General features: G+C 47.0%; 2 protein-coding genes across 4 annotated transcripts; both read right to left on the bottom strand.

The window, feature by feature from the left end:
- Window positions 1-217: 217 nt before the first annotated feature.
- rhogd (ras homolog gene family, member Gd) lies at window positions 218-4,043 on the bottom strand. The gene is made up of 2 exons (XM_037076627.1): window positions 3,903-4,043; window positions 218-3,276 (listed from the first exon to the last, which is right to left on the bottom strand). The coding sequence occupies exon 2, from the start codon at window positions 3,245-3,247 to the stop codon at window positions 2,672-2,674; it is 576 nt and encodes a 191-aa protein (XP_036932522.1). The 5' UTR covers window positions 3,248-3,276; window positions 3,903-4,043; the 3' UTR covers window positions 218-2,671.
- A 2,235-nt stretch (window positions 4,044-6,278) lies between these two features.
- fhdc2 (FH2 domain containing 2) lies at window positions 6,279-17,033 on the bottom strand. 3 transcript variants are annotated; one of them, XM_037076624.1, is made up of 13 exons: window positions 16,802-17,033; window positions 15,018-15,578; window positions 14,854-14,915; window positions 12,324-12,426; window positions 11,939-12,024; window positions 11,641-11,741; window positions 11,263-11,333; window positions 10,926-11,033; window positions 10,356-10,426; window positions 9,787-9,904; window positions 9,125-9,289; window positions 7,088-9,015; window positions 6,279-6,529 (listed from the first exon to the last, which is right to left on the bottom strand). In XM_037076624.1, exons 2-13 carry the CDS (start codon window positions 15,462-15,464, stop codon window positions 6,487-6,489), a joined length of 3,303 nt encoding a protein of 1,100 aa, XP_036932519.1. In that variant the 5' UTR covers window positions 15,465-15,578; window positions 16,802-17,033; the 3' UTR covers window positions 6,279-6,486. The 3 variants fall into 3 exon arrangements, with proteins under 3 accessions (XP_036932519.1, XP_036932520.1, XP_036932521.1); XM_037076625.1 differs by lacking the exon at window positions 16,802-17,033 and adding an exon at window positions 15,723-16,387; XM_037076626.1 differs by having other exon boundaries at window positions 6,279-9,015.
- Between the last annotated feature and the right edge of the window lie 796 nt (window positions 17,034-17,829).

Here is a 17,829-nt window from a genome sequence, read left to right as displayed (position 1 = left end):
AAGATGAACAAGGCTGCATTATGTGCGTTAGAGGAACATAATGTGGTTTCCTGAGCTGAAAATACAAGTAGCTGTGTGTGAATGTGTGACTCAGCTCTGCCAAACACATCAGCATAACTTTATTCTTCCATTGTTAGTAATCTGCTGATTATGTGGAATATACAAGTTCCTTTATCAGATTACAAAACAGCAAAGGAAAAAAAAACATCCGTCATCATTGTGTCTGGTTTTAACCACCATTTTATTTGGCATAATTTAAAAATCATCTCACTGTTAGTTCATTTATACAAATATGCTTTTGTTATATATAAAACAATTACAAACAGATTTCTACAAATCAAGTTCCCAGTGTAAAGGCGTAGTACCACGCACACGGTAGCATACAGCTCCGGGACACAGACAAGAGAGCCCACAGGTGTATGTTCCACTTCAACAGCATTATCTGAGTGAAATCAGGACACGGCAAAAAAAACAAAACAAAACAAAAACTCACCACAGTTGACAGTTTGACGTATTATGCACTTACATTCAACCCTCCGCACGCCTTTCTGGGAAAAATTTTCACACATCCTTTGGCAGATCTCATACTGTTGTTACACAAAAACCTCCTGCTCGTGTTGCGCTTCAGTTATTCTAGACTTTACACAGGCCACAATCTTGGTTGACTTATAATAAACCCACAAGTGAGTAAATGAAAATAACTCGAGTAAAAGGGTTGCTGGTATTACTGGCAGCTGTAAGCACAAATTAGCAACCAGTCATTACTAAAAAAATATTTTATAAAATGTATTAAAAAAAATAAATCTTCAGATGTGACAAGGCGCATTCCACCAGCGCAGCTCTTGCTAACCGTATGTGCGAGCTGTGCTCGTGCCTTGCCCTCACTGCAACCTGCACAATGCAGGGATGTAAACCACAATCTGTTAAGAGCTGTGAGCCATGACGAGCACTCTGTTTCATGTGCTCCGTTTCTCAAACGCACACACACTTGCAGCGCAAGATGTCAGTTTTAGCACCTGGGTCTTACAAAGAGGGTTGCGAGAAAGAGCGTGTTTGCTCGCAGGAAACTAAAGCAGACAGCTACTGAAAAATTAAGTGAAACCCAGAGTTGGTCGGTCCTGCATTTAAAAAGGTCTTGTGGCACTTGCATCATTATAATGAGAACCTTTGGGTTTGACAAAGGAGCCGTGCTATGGTCTTTGGTTTAGATAAGGCACCTGACCAAATAAAAGGCTCCGTCCGTGTTGTAGATAAACAGCCGTTACTTGACATATTAACTAGGCAGCTATGGCATGGTGCTTCTTCCAAGATGAAATGATATTCCACTAACCAAAAATATAGGAAAATAAGTGTATATAGCCAAGCAAAAGTCAGTTTAAACATATTCTGGGATTATATGCTACCATACTGAATCAATTATGCAGTGGTCATAGTCTGCTGACCTTAAATGTAAGGCAACAATGTAATTGATGAGGGGTGCATAATGGTGTTCTGCTTTATCAAATCTGAGTATTAACTATTACACACTAAACATAAGCTATTACAAAAAATATATTCAACTTTGGCCATAACCGCACTCGTAGGTTAAAAAACATTTGAGGAAGAAAAAAAATCATTTACAGAGTAAATTCAACATTATTAGACAAAATACAGACTCTTTGACACCACCCCGTCAAAAAGTAATTCTTAGGCATGTTTTAATGGCACTCTGTGTGAGCCTCAAGAGTTAAGACGTTGACAGGAGAGCTGTCCCCCAACACGACTTCCTGATATGTCAGCTTGAGGGACCCTGAACCCGTGTGGGTTAATTTGGCAGTGGCCTTATGACACCTGCTCCTCTATTACCGAAGAGGGCAAATGGCCGGCTGCTTTTAATGGGCCCTGCTTATCTTCAAAGGCCTACTGGCTCTTCCATGCGTGGCAGTGAGAGAGCAGTGCAAGAGGCTGGAAGGGGCAGCCCGCCAGACAGCTCTAACACGCCAGAGTGAGCACAAGGGGAACTGCAGCTCGAGAGTTGAACCTTTAATCTGTGCATATTGGTTATGGGGTACTGGCATTTGTCCGGGAGTCATCACACCTCGTCTGGACTCAAGCTGCTTGAAATTAAAAACTTGTTCACCCTCTACTTGGCTGTTCATTACATCTAAATAGAAAAGTCAAAGCATCTTGATGACAACACTGCTCGAGACTCGTGAGATGCAACCTAGGTGAGAGTATGAGGTAGTCAATATTTCTCCACCTGAAAAAAAGGCAGATCTCTTCTCTCCAGTCAAACAGGGTAGCTTGGTTGGTTGGTTGGTTTGGATGTTATTATGGCTTGTGACAACCATGATCAGCATTTTTATAAGGCAAAGCAGAGAAGCTATAAATCTAGAACAGGTGTAAAATTGGAAAAAAGTGTAAATATCAAAAGTTAAAATGTAAGAAAAATAGAGGAGATGCGGTCAGTTGCCTCAATTTTGGCATAGTCACTTTGGTGATGATGGCAACGGAGTGAAATCCTCCAGGAGATGAATAAGGAAGAGAGGAGTAACGGAGGAGCTGGAAACAAAGTCTAACTTGCTGGAGGTGGTGTGGAGGCAGCCAGATGACGACCTTCATTCCTCAGCCTTCCTCTGCATCTGTGGATCTCCATCATCCCTCTCCACAGTCCAAATCTGGGAACAATCCATTACAACAGCACGCATTTCTTGGGGTTCTTTTTCGTTACTGGATACAACACCGCCCTCACAGCTTCCGCAAACACCTCCCTGACACCATCCTGCAGCAGAGCTGAACACTCCATGTATTTGACAGCCCCAATCTGCTTGGCCAGGGCGTTGCCCTGCTGCTGGGTGGTAGGGGCCAGGCCCTGCTCCTTCAACTTCTTCACTGTTTCTGCATCACCCCTCAGGTCCCTCTTGGTGCCCACCAGCAGGATGGGCACATTTGGGCAGTGGTGGGACACCTCAGGGTGCCACTTGTGCCTGACATTGGCGTGGGAGGAGGGGCTGCCGATGGAAAAGCAGATGATGAAAACGTTGGTCTGGGGATAGGAGAGGGTGCGCAGGCGGTCGTACTCCTCCTGGCCGGCTGTGTCCCACAAGTTGAGGCTGACAGTGCGGCCATCGACACTCATTTGAGCACTGTAGTTGTCAAACACTGTGGGAATGTACTCTTCAGGGAAGGCATTGGTGGTGTAAGAGATGAGTAGGCAGGTTTTACCTACTGCCCCGTCACCCACAACCACACACTTAATGGTCTGCATCCTGCCTACGACCACTGGGGCTGCAGCACCTGACAACAGAGAGAAGGGCACCTGAGTAACTTTAATTACAATGCTACATGATCCGAGAGGCTTATCTTAGAGTATCATCACCAGTGACAAGAGGGATAATTAGAAAGCTTTAAATGGCAAAGGCTAAAATTAAGGCCAGTGTCTTTCTAACGGCAGTTTTTCTCACTGTATCACAGCTTCTCACCCAATTAGCAGACGAGCTAACCGCCGCTGCCGTTAGCACATCGACGTAATTAACGTTACATTGGTTAGCTAGCTTACAATCTCAGCCGCCCGCTAGCTAATCAACAACATCTGAGAAGTTTACCGAACTTGTCCGTGAATGAATAACAACAACACACTCGACCGCGAGACGCTGTTTATTACTTCGCACTGTTCACTTATGATACTAGGCGTTCCCCCACTGGCTAGCATCAAGCTAAGGAACTAGCGCATTCGGTGGCTAGCAAGCTAGCTAGTTAGCAAACAAGTTTAAAGTTTATTTTCAGGTCACTTCTCAAAAGCGTCTGCTGCTGGCCCAATAACCGACTACAAGTAAGCCTAAACATTCTATTCTGTTCTAATATACTCCTGAGAAGTTGTGATTTGCTTTAACAATGAAATTTGAAGGGATTTTGTGACTTACCGCCACTTGTCTTCCGATCTCTTTTTGCCTGGTATAGTCAATCACAGCCGCATCCGGGGAGCTGTCCATTACGTAAAAATCGACACGCGGAAACAATGCGTCCTGGGAGTTGTAGTTTTATGATGTGGCACTCGTCTGTTAAACACAAGAGGGCGGTGCTGAGCTGCTCTGCTTTCCTGTGACTTTTTTCCCCCCAAACACTCATGTGACTTGTGCTGAGAACAATCTGAGCAGGAGCCAATACAAGCAGACAAAATCGATGTTGACTCGCAGATTTGGCTGCAAATGCAGGCTTGTTGACAGGAAAGAGTGTTTGAAGAATTACTGTTTTCGTGTCGATGTGAAAGAAGTATTGAGAGCCTTCAGAAGTGAAAATACTTCAGGGCGGGTGCACTCCGTTATAGGTCAAAGTCCAACATAATTCGTAATCATTCAGAAAGAAAATCAAAATGTGAACCAGAGTTATGCAGGATGAACTCTGTCACAGCCTTATTTTGGATTTACTGTCGCATTAACTGCATTTTAATATTGTAGCTGTCAGTCCAAGTGGAGCTCATAGATAGATAGATAGATAGATAGATAGATAGATAGATAGATAGATAGATACTTTATTGATCCCAGAGGAAATTCAAGAGGAGTATAAGATATTTGTATGATCTTGTACTTTCTAGCCCATGTAAATACGTAGCTGTCAAATACTGAACTTAATTATATGGTATTATTAGTGTAGTATTATAGTATGTAAAGTACCAGTAAATATTTTTATCCACAAATGAATAAACAAGTTCCCCTGTTGTCAGGGGGAAATAAGGGCCCCAGAACAGTGAAGATAGAAAGGTGGCAGGGTCTGCCACACTTAAGAAGACAAGTAAAACAGTATGAAGCTGTGTCGTCCTTTAGGATCAGTTTGTTTATTCAGTTCAGTCAATGAAGATCTTTCTCTGCTGAATTCTTGCCCAAAACTATATAGTGTACCTTTAAGTAGAGTTAAGTTGTGAAAGTACAACAGATGTGGGTCAGGAGGTAGAGCGAGTCGTCCTCTGTTCAGAAAGTCGTTGGTCCGATCCCCGGATCCACTGGCTGCATGTCATAGTATCCTTGGGCAAGGTACCGATCCTGTTGAGCAGATTGCCACCTTTGCATGGCAGCCTTTGCAATCAGTGTATGCACGGGTGAATGTGATGAGTTGTGTTGTATAGCTCTTTTAATGATCAGTAGACTGGAAATGCATTATATAAATGCATGTCCATTACCAATCCGAACATACGTACTGTGCAGAAAAAATGTCCTGAGTCACCCATAAATCTGTGCCTCTCATTCAGGTCATTCAACAGATTTATGACTGGATTTTGGCAGGTTATAATTCAGTAATACACAACTTAATTTACCATGAATGTGACCCTTTGGCAACACCAAAATACATTACACCTTGCAAAAAACCAGTGGACTGTATTAGCCTATCTTTAAAAAAATGACAACTGTTCAAAGTGCTGTCCCTAAGCCTTCCATTTAAATTCCAGTCAACCTCGCTGCCAGTGTGGAGGAGGCTGCTCCTGGATTTTTCCAGTCCGTTAGCAATACAGTTTCATTTCAGAGTCTGAATGCCTGGACGCCCACAGACTCTCTGCTCTGACTTCATCATTTCTCTGGAATTGCTACGGTCTCACTATTAAATGCCAGTGTGTCACTGTGTGTGCATACATACCCCACATACAAACAGGCCATAAAACAACCCCGTCTCTGCACTGGTATTAAAGCTCATATATCACTTATTCACCTTCAGACAAGTCATTATTCCTGCTTAGCCAACGCTTTCAGATCAATGCGGACTACACGAAGGGAGCTAAAAGAGCGATTGCTTAAGGCTGCTCTGTCCTGCACCCCTGGAGACCCGTTGATGATGTCACCTCTATACACTGAGGCAGGTTAAGAGGCCAGCGCTGACCGACAACCGGACACTCAAAAGCACAAAGAGGCACCGGTTTATTGCCTTTCCCAAGAGGTTCTGGCGTCACTGTGGCCCTATAAAGAGAGAATTCCCACTGGGACCCTACACCCACAGTCACCCTCCACCCCAACCCCCTTGCACCCCTACTATTCTGCCAGGAGATTCCCCGGGACGTCTGTAGCATTTCCATGACAACAGCCACTGACAGAGATTGGGGGTGACTGTGTCAAGAGATGCAGCAAGAGGGAGTTCAGACGAGAGGGAGGGAGAAAAATGAGGGTGACAGGAAGACAGAGGACAGCAAGATGCAAGAGCAGCAGTTGATGAGGAGAGCGGGGACCTTGGAGGTGAAAGCTGACAAAGCAAGTAAGCGCTCGCCTGAATGCAGCACTGGAGAACAGAAGTGAGCATACATCAACACAGACAGGTACAGACACTCAGATCACCCTCTTTATTTGTCTCCTCCTTTTTATAAATCCAAAATATTACAGTGAATAACAACCGATGCTATTCAATAAAATTATAGAATCTTTTTTTTAACATCAAATAAAAATGACAAACATTTTTATAGTACAGTAACCATCTCGCCACGGCCTCTTCTTCAGTTTGTAAAGTGCATCAGAACGACGAGGCCTCTCAACGAGAGGATGAGCAGTTCATATTGTACCAAAGTTCAGTTCTGTAAGACAGCCAAGTGTGAGAACACAAGGATCACTTAGTGGAAGGGTCACAGCATTCAAAACATTTGGATGACTTCCTAAAATAAAAAAAAAGGAAAGTTTTTTTTTCTCCTCCGTGCTAGACAGACTGAAAACAGTGTCCCAAATTACAATTCTTTCAAAGCGCACTTGTACGGACTAAGCACAAAGTAATGTCACCGGGTTGAGTTGTACTGACGTGAATTAAGCTGTTCTACATATGAAAAGTAGCTGTAACGTGGGTATTTTTATGGCGTCCTATTGCCTGCAAAGGACACAGACAAGTGTAAAAAGAGGTAGGATTTGGAGGATCTACGAGATGTCCCCGATGCTCCCAGCGCAGCTCCCTCTCACATATGTAGAACCTAAGCACTCAGAACTACCCAAAAAGTGTAATAAAAGTTGGATTTAGACCAGAAATCTAACTGATGGCTCACACTTTTCATGAACTGCCACACTTTATATATTAGACTGAAATCCGTAAAGGCATGAATAGCGTGAAAGAAAGAAAAGTTCAGGCAATTATTCACTTCCATCACCTCCACGTCGGCTGCGCTGCAGCAGCTCGAGGCATTTTGGGACCAGGTATCCGTGAAGCTGTGGGGATTTTAGAGCTTGCGGGAGAGGTGCTTGTGCTTGTCGTCTTGGCAGTTTTACTTCGGGCAGCAGATATGACGGCCGTGCGAATGGTCTTGGCCGTGGCAGAGGACGGGCTGTGGGCGCTGCGAGGCTGAGAGGGCGCCTGAGTCTCAGAGTTGGGGGCGAGTCGCTTTGACACACGTAGAGGAGATCCTCTGACGAAGGCTGGCTGGGCGCTGCCCGAGGCCTTCTCTGGTAAGGATCTGTCCGAGGTCCTGCGGGTCAAAGTGGGCTTTCCTGGAGTCTGTGTCTCACTGACGGTCCTCTCCCGTGTGCTGTTACTGCGCTTCACCTCTGACTGAATGGCGGCAGGCCGCTTGGATATGCTGCGGGGGGCAGACAGCCGGCTGGGAGCGGGTGGGTTAGCAGGGGTCGGGGCTCCATTTGAATGCTCAGTTTTGGAGCGCACCCTGGGAATGCCTGTGCTATTGGAAGGTCCTGCGCGTGACACAAGTCCCCTTTTGGCCCCTATTCCACTACGCACAGGGATCTTCATGGTTCGAGCCTCGTCCTTTGATGTAGGAGACCCTGGCGTCGTCCCCTCTCGAAGGTCACCCTCCCTCTCTTTCCTCCACTTGGAGCATAGGCTCGGAGCGGGTCGTGGGAGTGGGGAGGATGGGGGTGACAAGGCATCATAGGATCGGAGGCCTTTCACTAGAGTGTGGCACTCCAGTGTTTCGCCCACACGCGAGTATGGCCTTGCTGTCTCCCTTTCAGGACTTGGCAGGTCAGAGTACTCTTCTGGCTGTGATTTGCTGAACTCCGGTAGACTGGATGGTATCCAGTTCTCCTTCACAGGCCTGGACGCCTCCTCGGTCTGCTTTGTTAAACCTGCATCAGGCATCATGGTACTTGTTGTGATGGTGGGTGTCTCTCTCACCTGTGGTTGTGACTGGACCCTCTCCGGAGCTTTTACAGGTGACTGTGATTGGCTCTCGCGTGTCTGGTAACTCAACGGCCCAGCCTTGGTATCACCATGACAAAGTATTCCACTTGTACGAAGAGGGTGAGGTGCAGACTCATCAAAACAGGAGCTATTAGATTTACTCTGAACAGGGCGAGTATTGTCTGTCACAGGAAGTCCAAACCGATGTCTTTGAGTGGAGGTCTGGCTTTTAACACAAGCGGCAGGTGTTCCAGTGGGTGTAGCAGCAGCGTTTGTACAGGGACTGGAGGAAGATTCAGTGGTCATGGAAACAATATGTTCATGTGAAGCCTCGGCTTCTTTCTGAAGTCCCGTTGCCTTCGGTTGACCTTGCAGCATATAAGAAATGCTCTCAGGCCCGTGTTGCTTCACCATGAAGCTCCGTCCCTGCTGAGAATGGCTAAACGTAGCAACGGGCGAATCCTGAGCGGTGTCCATGCTCCGGAAAGTTGTTCTGCTGTGCAGAGACCTGCTCCTTCTAACCAGAGCAGGTTCTTGGTCTGTGGGGGAACACGTGCCGTCGGTCTCCGGGGAGCTACAAAGCACGGCGGTGGTCTCGTGGTCAGAGGAGCTGTTAGAGTGATAACTGGTTGATGTCGGGCTGCTGCCAAGCTCAGGGAAGCTCTTGAGCGGGGAAGAGTTCTGGAGATTGGTATTGTTGTGGAGGTGATGGGAAAGTCTGCGGGACTCGGAACTTCTCAGGCTGCGCCGACTCCAAGTGTGGCTCAAGTTCCTCTCGAGGAGTTTCTCCAGCTCATCTTGGTTCTCCTGACCTTGAGGCTCTTTTGCAAGACTCAGGCCCAAATCCAACCCTGTACACACGGCCAGAGAGCGACGCTTTTCCCCGATCTCGCGTTGACGCTCCAGACGTTTCTGTTCCTTCAGCTCACGCTCGGCATTCTCCTACAGAAATGGGAAGGAGTCGTTTATTTGTCAGTGACTCTTTTTTTTTTGTTAATGGACCATATACATGTTTCATTGACAGGCATCTCAATCGAATTCTAAATCTTACCTGGACAGCTTTTTGGAAGCGATGGCAAAAAGAATTGAAGACCCTGCACGCCTCCTCTAGTTTGAAAGTGCTGTCATCTTCACAGAAGAACTCCACCAGAGCCTGACTAGACATCCTCATGCCCTCCACCTCGTCCTCTGCCTCCTTCAGACGCTCCTCAGCCACCTACACGCAGGAACAGTTCACAGATTTAACAAAAAAAAAAAAAACAAGTTCTCTGCAGGGCATGAGACATCTCGAGTTTTATAGTAGTCAAAGTCGAGAGGTTGACCAGCTCACATCTCTCCCCTAAAGCCCATAATAAAGGCACAGGTAAAGATCGTTAGTGCCATCTCAGTTATCCATGAGATTTACAAGCACCTCCCACCTGTTGACTGTACCCCTGGGCTTTTAGCAACATCATTTATGATGTAGCTTCTTTAGCTGGATTGTCACGTGCGCTTAAATTGAACAGACGCCGCTCTGCTGCTCTCTGATAAACAAAAGCAATTATTCGTCATCTCCAGATAACAAAGCTTGTTTTCTCGAGCTAACGAAATAATTAACCCACCTCAAGATAGTGGCATAAAAAAAAAATAATAATAATCGCACCATGGCCATTATTGGCTTTCCCAGTAAACTATTAGATAAAGCTTTAATATATTACAGACTATGTTTTATACCTCTAGGAAAGGTTGTGTGTGCTGCTGAATCTCTCCCTCCGTCTGGATGTTTGCCTTGAGGGCCACCACTCTGCTTTTTAACTTGGACAAGTCCTCCAGCACCGACTCCTCCGACAACCTGCCGACAAGAGGAGGATGGAAAATGCACAACTGGAATAAGAAACAGCTCTGTAACAGATCTCACCGGAACAAAGGTAATAAACGAATGCAAATGATTTGACGTGCGCCAACAAAAGTGTGATATTCTTTACTCTTAAAAAGAAGAATGCGTTTGAAAGCTGTTCGCTCTTTGGCACCTTGCTGAGAAAATCTTCACCTAAAAAGTTTCCAGCAGAGCTTAAATATTGGCTCGGAGTATCAATGTTGTCATGACCCACTTTCACTCAGGCTGAAAGCTATTGCTAACAGCTGGGCGTCTTTCTCTGATCCGAGAAACGCAATAGATTTACATTACATTTGTTTGAGCAGCCTGTTGGGGAGTATTGATGTTATTAAGCAGGGCTTGTATACACCCTCAGACACAGTCACTGTAGGATCTGATGGGATCTGAGCTTTGGGAAGAGACTGACCTCGAGGCGGAGCCAACATGGCCTAGTTGGCCGGGAAACGACAGTAAACTCTGGTCCTTTTTCACAGCTTCCTGCGGAGACAAACACAAATGATTATCCAGCTATTGTTTCAAACGAAGCAACACGTCATTTGTGAATGTTGACAAAATCATATGCTCTGTGGAGCGGTCCGGTTTGAGGGTTATGGGAGGCTACTGTTCCCGAAAACACTTGGTGGTCAGAAATGAGGGATGGGCTCATTTGTGCGTTTTCATTTCTTTATCATGCACTCATGGGGAAAATCACTCAAATGTCTGATTCATTTATTGTAGGAATGCTGTTTACCTGTTTTATGCAAATGGACATGTTGTTGTTTCATTCACCTTTTTACTTTTGACTGCTCACGTCTGTCCACGAAGAAGAACTTTTCAGTGTTCAAATAAGAAAAAAAGAGATGTGGCGGCCACATAAACAGCCATTTTTCCTTATCCTCTTAATAAAGACCTTATTCCTCATCTCCCCTCTGTCGCACAAACTCATTTGTTATTTACTTCAGCATCTGTTGGACTACGCCTACATTTCAGATCTTACCATGGCAACAAAATGCAGCAGATTCATGCCCGGCTTGTTGGCTTTGGTGTCAGCCAGTTTCAGCAGCGACGAAATCCGGAAACCAGCAGCATTCCCTGCGTATCCACCCTGAGTGGCCACATACAAGGTCAGAATAACACAGAACACGCACACGCAACATGTGACAGCCTTAATCAAACAGTGAGACAAAACCCAGGTGCACAGTCAGAGTGACGTCCCTGAAAACACACGCCCTGCCCCTGTTGGCAACTGGCATATTATCCATGGATAAAAGGGCCGATTCCGCTTTGTCAGGCTGAAGAAAAGAAACGAAAAAGGGAAATAAAGAGGCACTCACTGCATTCATGTAGTTCCCCGCCTTCAGCACCAAACGGAGGATGGAGTGCAATTCAGGGCAGCTCAGCAGCTCTAGCAGAGACGAAGACAAGAGATTTAATATTTTTGCCTCAGGGTTGAAGAATAAATGAGTATTAATGAGTGTGCAGCCGACATCAAGGCCTTAAAAGTGAGTCAGCACTTTTGTTTTGAGGAGCCGACACTCTGGCTGACTGGCGAGCTGAACTTGATTAGCATTATTCTGAATGCTTACCATTGCATTTGCATTCTGGATTTTTTTTTACCACTCTAAGCAAATTCTAAATGGGAGCATTTCAAAAGGGGGTCAACACAGAGCTTTATAGCGGCGGAGTACACAACTCCCTGCTGCTAACGTTACCTCTGGCCGCCTCCCTCAGACATCTGGCTGCCACACACAGAGAGGTCACAGCTGGATCAAACTCTTGTTGCAGGATCATGGCATCCAGACGAAGCCGAAAACTGATGGAAGAGAAAAGAGAGGGACGGATGGGTGAATGAGTGAGTGAGTGACGACGGGGGACAAAAAGGCACTCGTGATCAATCATCAGTTTAAGTCAAGTCTCACACAAATAAACAGGAAAAGGAGCAGAAGGGGAGTGAGGGAAGTACTGGGGATATTTTCAGTAATTTTATCCGATCAAGATCTGAGGACGTACCTGGGGACTTCCACCAGCAGCAGCATGAAAAGATCAGGCTCTCCGAGCCAGCTCCGCTCCCCGCCGAACCTCCTCAGGCGAGACTCCTGAGAGAGAACAGATGCTGAGTGAAATCTGGGAGGCAGCTTCGATTGAAAAGAAAAAAAATAAATAAATGAAGTCTGGAAAACCAAAGTGCCATTAACAGTCAATTCCAATATCTTTCAGCGCGGCCCCCTCTCTCCGGAAACAGACCACATCATAAGACATGGTGTAATGGCAAACTTTTGATCATCCTAACCAGAGCCAGATGATGAGGGAGAGGAGAGGAGGGAGAAGAGGAGGAGGAGGAGGAAGGGGGGCTGTCAGTGTTGTTTTCGTAGGCCAAGAAAAAAGGGCACGTTACCTCCTCGTTGTCGGGCAGAAGTTTGCAGAGCTCTGTGAGCTTCTCTGCGCCGTAACGGTCCCCGACACCCTGCCTGATATCCTCAACTATCTCCTTAGCGGGCCTGCAGGAAAAATAACACGTTTTTGTTATGACATCATTGTTAAGAGGGGTTTTCAACATCAGGAGCGGTATCAGCATTGTGTTTAGCCTTCATCGCACAATATTTAGGCTTTTCCCCCCCGCCCCTTATCAGTCAGCGTGTCGGGGGAGAGCTGGCTGATTGACGCACCGAAAATACAAATACAAATACAGCAGACACACCAGGGGAACGAATGGCCTCGGTGATGTCAAGGTGAAAGAGCAGAAACTGAACCGACTGGCTGTTTGACCTCTGACTTACTTCCCCAGAGTGACACATCTGTCCTCTATTCCAGTGGTTTTCCATCAGCCGCTCCCCTCCCCCACCCACCTCGTCTTGCAGCCCATCACATATGCTCGTACTCCATTACGTGCACGCTACTGTGTGTGGCTTGTATCCCACAACACATGTATGTTTCATTCGTTCACACACAAGTTCACGGTCTGCATCTGAGGTAGCCTGAGAATAAGTGATTTTAAAACGGAACCATGGTTTAATACTCGTATTGTGTTATTTCACCCAACCACTTCTAGTGAAAACGAAAGTCTGAGTGAAACAGCCTATAAATAGAACCATCATGCAACAAAAAAAAGATACTGGAGAAGCCTTAGACGCTGACGTCTGGCAATACACAACCATTTTTTGTTTAATCTACACCCCCACGCTCCGACACTAGCCCCGTCTGTGTGTTTAGAACAGAGGGCAAATAAGCTCCCAAAAAGACAAACGTTTGTGTACTCAAGAGTCTGCTTGTACATAATGGCTTTTCCCTGCAAGTCAAGACAGATCTGGTTTTTGGAAAGAGCCGCTCCTCAGTTGAGAGACGCACAATCGAGCCTCCGTGAACTTTGCATGCACACTTGGAAGCATGACAATGAGGCAACCCAGCACAACCTTTGCCACGTCCTCGCGTCATTGTTTGTACCTGCGAATGTTGCAAATGTCAACAGGCAACATTTGCACATTTTTATACAATGCATCCTCTGCAGTTGCTCAAAAGAACCTTCTCCTTCTGATCGCTGTGAACTGTGTCTACGAGATCAAATAACAATACAAATAATAAAAAGAAGACATTAATATACTAAACATTGTGAAAACAGCAGATAAATGTATTTGCTAGATGCGGTTGCTCTCTGACAGCGGAGCCGAGAGAGGCACTGAGACGAGACGTCACATCTTTTGGACTGTCGAGGAAAATCTGAGCCGAGTCCCTCGCAAGCGAAATAGCAGTCCAGCAGATTTTAACAACATAAAAACATCCACGGGCTTGTAAAGACAACCAAGAGACAGTGGGAAAGGTCTCGTTTTTCATGTCACGCTACAATCTGCTCACATGTGAACAATAAAAAGGGATTAACGCATGCAAGTTGTCACACATTTTTACACAGTGCCCCTATATTTAAATTCAATTTACATTTCCTGTGTTTCCCACTTTGAAATATGTGTAAGTGTGCTTTTGTGATCATTGTGCAGGTTTGTTTGACTAGCATGCTAAACAGGCTTTAGGGGGACGGATGAATATGACAAGCCACCGGTGGGGTCTCTCTCTGCAGGGGGGCAGCTTTAACATTAGACACTCTTAAAGAGTATCAGCAGGTGTCAACTCTGACCCCCACAGCTATACCCTGCCAACAGCCCACCACCCTCCCCCGCGGGGTGCACCCTCCCCCTGCACCTGTTCCCCGCAATATACTGGTGTCCCCTCCCCGAACACCAGACATCCCCTCTTTACGCTTTCTGACACCCACACAGACGGACACCCAGCCACCTCTGATATACAGCCACACACACACACTCCGCTGCTCAACTGAAGTCAAGTGCTGTTCCCCAGGGCACAATTGGACACACTCCTGCTTCCTGCTCTCAAAGCTACCTCCAGCTCTGACTGATGGTGACCTCCGGGAAGTGTAGACCAAATAAAGCTGAAACCCGTGAAGTGCAACAGACTTTTAGAACAAGGCGTGGAATTTGAGATTATTTTCGTTAGCGATTAGTCTTCGGATTACTATCGTGACTAATCACGTCATTCAAAGTTTAGTCTATGAAATGTCAATTTTCTCAAAGCACGTCTCGTTTTGTCCGACCAACTGTCCAACCAAAGATCAATTAAACTGTCGATAATAAAACGACAGAAAAAGGAGCAAATCCTCACACTGAATCTCAACCTAAACCATAATCTCTTCTTAAACATTAATATTTTCTACGACAGTGAACTGGACATTGTTGTGTGTGAGTGTGGACACCACGAGACATTTGAGGACGACACCTTGGCCTTTGGGAAACACCGATCCCCATTTTTCACCATTTTCAAGACCAAACAGCTAATCGATTAATCAAGACCACGATGACAACAATCTTTGTTCGAAGCTCTATATTGATGGGTTTGGGATAGGAATAAAAAAAGCTTACGTCTTGAACTGGCGTAGAAATATTCCAATGTTCATACTGCGTTTGGAGTCCAGCAGGGAGATCTGTGAAGAGGCAAAGGACAATTAAGAGGAAGTTCAGAGCAAGAACTCTCACTGTCTTCACACACGACTGAACAGATACCCCCGCCGTCCTCGTGAACTGACCTCTTCCGAGGTGTCCTGGGGGGACCTGCAGCGCAGCAGAGCCGACCTGCGTCTCAGGGTGCTGGTTCTGTCCTGAGGCTTGCTGTCCTTCTGACCAAACAGCTCATCCAAAGAATGGAGATCTATGGGGAACTCGTCCTCGCCCTGGGCCGCCCCGCTCCACACGCTCTTCCTCCCCTCCACCTTCTCTTTGGGGATACGCTCCCAGTTCAGCTTCCTCAGCCGGCTCCGGCGCGCGACATCGGCACGACTGAACGGCGAGGAGGAGGACGAGGAGGAGGAGGGCGCAGGTGGAGGTGGCGGCGGAGGAGGGGGAGGCGGAGGCGGCGGAGGGGCTGCCAGCACCGGACGCGGATCCATGGCTGTCACTTCCACGGCGTCAGGGGCAGGCTGTGTTCCATGAAAGGCACGAGACTCCTTGACGGCCAGAGTCAGGTTGATGAGCATAGAGGCTGCCTGGGTTCAAAGAGGGGGGGGGAGGGGGCTGATAGTGAGTCCGCCAGTGACGTCTTTTCCAGTTTCCAGTGAGCTGCTGGTCAAAGGTCCACCAACAACTCCAGTCTAGGAAAGAAGACAAGTAAAAAGAAAAATCTTATCTCAGACATTATTGAGCGCAGAATAAAGACAGGAAATCGGTGTTAATCCAGGAGTTTTTTTGCGACACGGAGCCAGTCAGGCGGCTTTAACCGAGGCCGATGACCTCACCTGAGCTCATCTGACACCTGGCTTTACTTCTCCTTTCATTAGCTTGACTCCAGTGAATTGACTGGTGTAACGAGCGGCCGACAAGTAGCTGGAAGCCTAACCCCTGGTTCAACTTTCTGTGGAAGTTCAAGGCATTTTTTAGGGAAAGTACTGGCTGAGCGTCAGGATGAGCTCTCCCCCCTCTGCAGGCTGTTTGAACAGCTTGTCCCGTCCTGTTCGGTTTCACCTCACTGCCTGCACACACACATAAACACACACACACACACACACCTCCACCACCCTCGCTCCCTTCTAATTAGAATACACGGAGCGCGAAATGCACGGTTTTAACCACAAAGCGGGGAAATAGAGGGGTCTGCGCCTTCAGAAATCACAACTTTTAATATTCTCCCCCCCCCTCGTTATGGGAGGCCACCATCTGAAAGGCTGGGCGCGCACGCTTGCAGCAGCAAGTTCGGAGCGGGATTAGTAATGCAATTAGGAGTGAGTCAGAGGTTTCAGGTGTCTGGTTTGAGGGGAAAGTCTTTAATCTCGACACGGCCAGAAACACGTCGTCCTCTGGCCCTGCCCTCTTCACTCGGAACATGAATCATAAAGTGTTTTTTTTATGAACAAGTTTGCGGGATGCGCTTGATCGCCAACGCTGTTCCTCCGAGCGCCGCACGGGCGCGCTGCACCGGGTGATCTGACCCTCCTCCATCATTTAATGAGATGTGTATCTTCGGTGACTGGAGGGGATCTCAGCAAGCGAAACGGAAAAAAACAAAAAAAAACAAAACATTTTCAATCTGATGCCGGTGATCAAGAGCTCAGCGGGAGGGGGTGGAAAATGAAGAGCTCGTATCAGGCAACTACAAAATAAATTAACAAAAATAAAAGATAAAATCAACATTTTCTGCAGATTTTGGAAACTTGTTTTTCTTTTCACGTTCGTAGAAAACCCGTGCTCGTGGTTCACTCCGGAATATCTGAGCTTTTCATAACACTGAAACATATACTCCTCAATTAAAAGTTGACAAAACGCTGCTCGCGTCGCTCCCCTGCCTCTCAGGAGAACACAGTCAACTAGTGTTTCTTACCTGCCGGTGACGTCTTCTCCACTAAGGTGAGCGCGCGAACACCAACAAGCTCCAGCGGCTCAGTCACACACGAAACTTCACTAAATGTTCGCTTCCATCCCAGTTTGTTGTCTTCTGTGTGTCGATTATCCCGCTGACTCCCGCCGCTCCACTCACTCCTCCTGTGTTTCTCAACTTGCAGGGAAACTTCCACACAGCCCAGCGGGACCGCGCGTGCGCGCACCCGCGTGCTGATATGCCTTATTGTATCCTCCCAGTTTTCCCATGGGGCGGCTTTAGGGCTTTCAGGTGGGGAGTGCACTCCGTATTAGATCCGCTTGAGTCCACTTTGTAAGATGTTGTGATGGGACTGGATTGCTTGTGTGTTTACGGTGTTGAGATGGATTGAATAAAAGTGTTTAAGATGCTCAACAAAATCACAAGCTCTTAGTTTCCTTTATCCTCTAGAGGAAGAGCTTTAATGGCCTTGATACCCTGCTTACAAGAATGTTTGCCAAGTCCAGATAAGACTGTGCATGAAAGCTCTCTGTCAGGAGCTCCACTGACAACCTGATAAATCTCTGGTTCGGGCTAATCATCGTAGTGGGCAGGACTGTGATCTGTAACTGGTGCAGAAGGCCTTGATCAGGCTAAGAAGAGTATGATACTGAGAACCTGAGAGAGGGAGCAGATGGCTATCAGACATGGGAAATGATGTCCGCATCTCCTCCCTGAACCCACATCGGGGGCGTAGGTGAAAGCCAAGAGACCAGAAGTCCCTCCCGGGCGCTGAAATGACCCAGGTGCTGGGATGTAGACCCATGACACCGACCTTTCATCCGAGGTGCTGCTGCGCCCCTGGCCCATGTCACCTGGTGATCTCAGAGTCCGGCTCAGGTAGCCTGTCTCGCAGGCCACGCTGACAGGCAGTCGTCATCACTCCTGGGCCCTGGGGCAATTAGGGGGTTACGACCCCAAAGATCTGGCTATTGTTGCGCTTGTGCAGCGGGGCATGTTATAGTGCACCCGTGCCAGAATAAACCTCTCTC

The sequence above is a fragment of the Acanthopagrus latus genome, chromosome 18 (assembly GCF_904848185.1).
Source record: "Acanthopagrus latus isolate v.2019 chromosome 18, fAcaLat1.1, whole genome shotgun sequence".
Lineage (NCBI taxonomy): Eukaryota > Metazoa > Chordata > Actinopteri > Spariformes > Sparidae > Acanthopagrus > Acanthopagrus latus.
This window is presented reverse-complemented; position numbering and strand designations above follow the sequence as displayed.

Excerpts from the sequence above, each read along its gene's own strand:
- rhogd (XM_037076627.1), bottom strand. The coding sequence starts at position 3,247 with ATGCAGACCATTAAGTGTGTGGTTGTGGGTGACGGGGCAGTAGGTAAA.
- fhdc2 (XM_037076624.1), bottom strand. The coding sequence starts at position 15,464 with ATGCTCATCAACCTGACTCTGGCCGTCAAGGAGTCTCGTGCCTTTCAT. Across the intron at positions 12,025-12,323 it reads TTCTGCCCGACAACGAGGAG|GAGTCTCGCCTGAGGAGGTT; the intron begins GTAACGTGCCCT and ends GTTCTCTCTCAG. Across the intron at positions 11,034-11,262 it reads CGGGGAACTACATGAATGCA|GGTGGATACGCAGGGAATGC; the intron begins GTGAGTGCCTCT and ends GTGGCCACTCAG.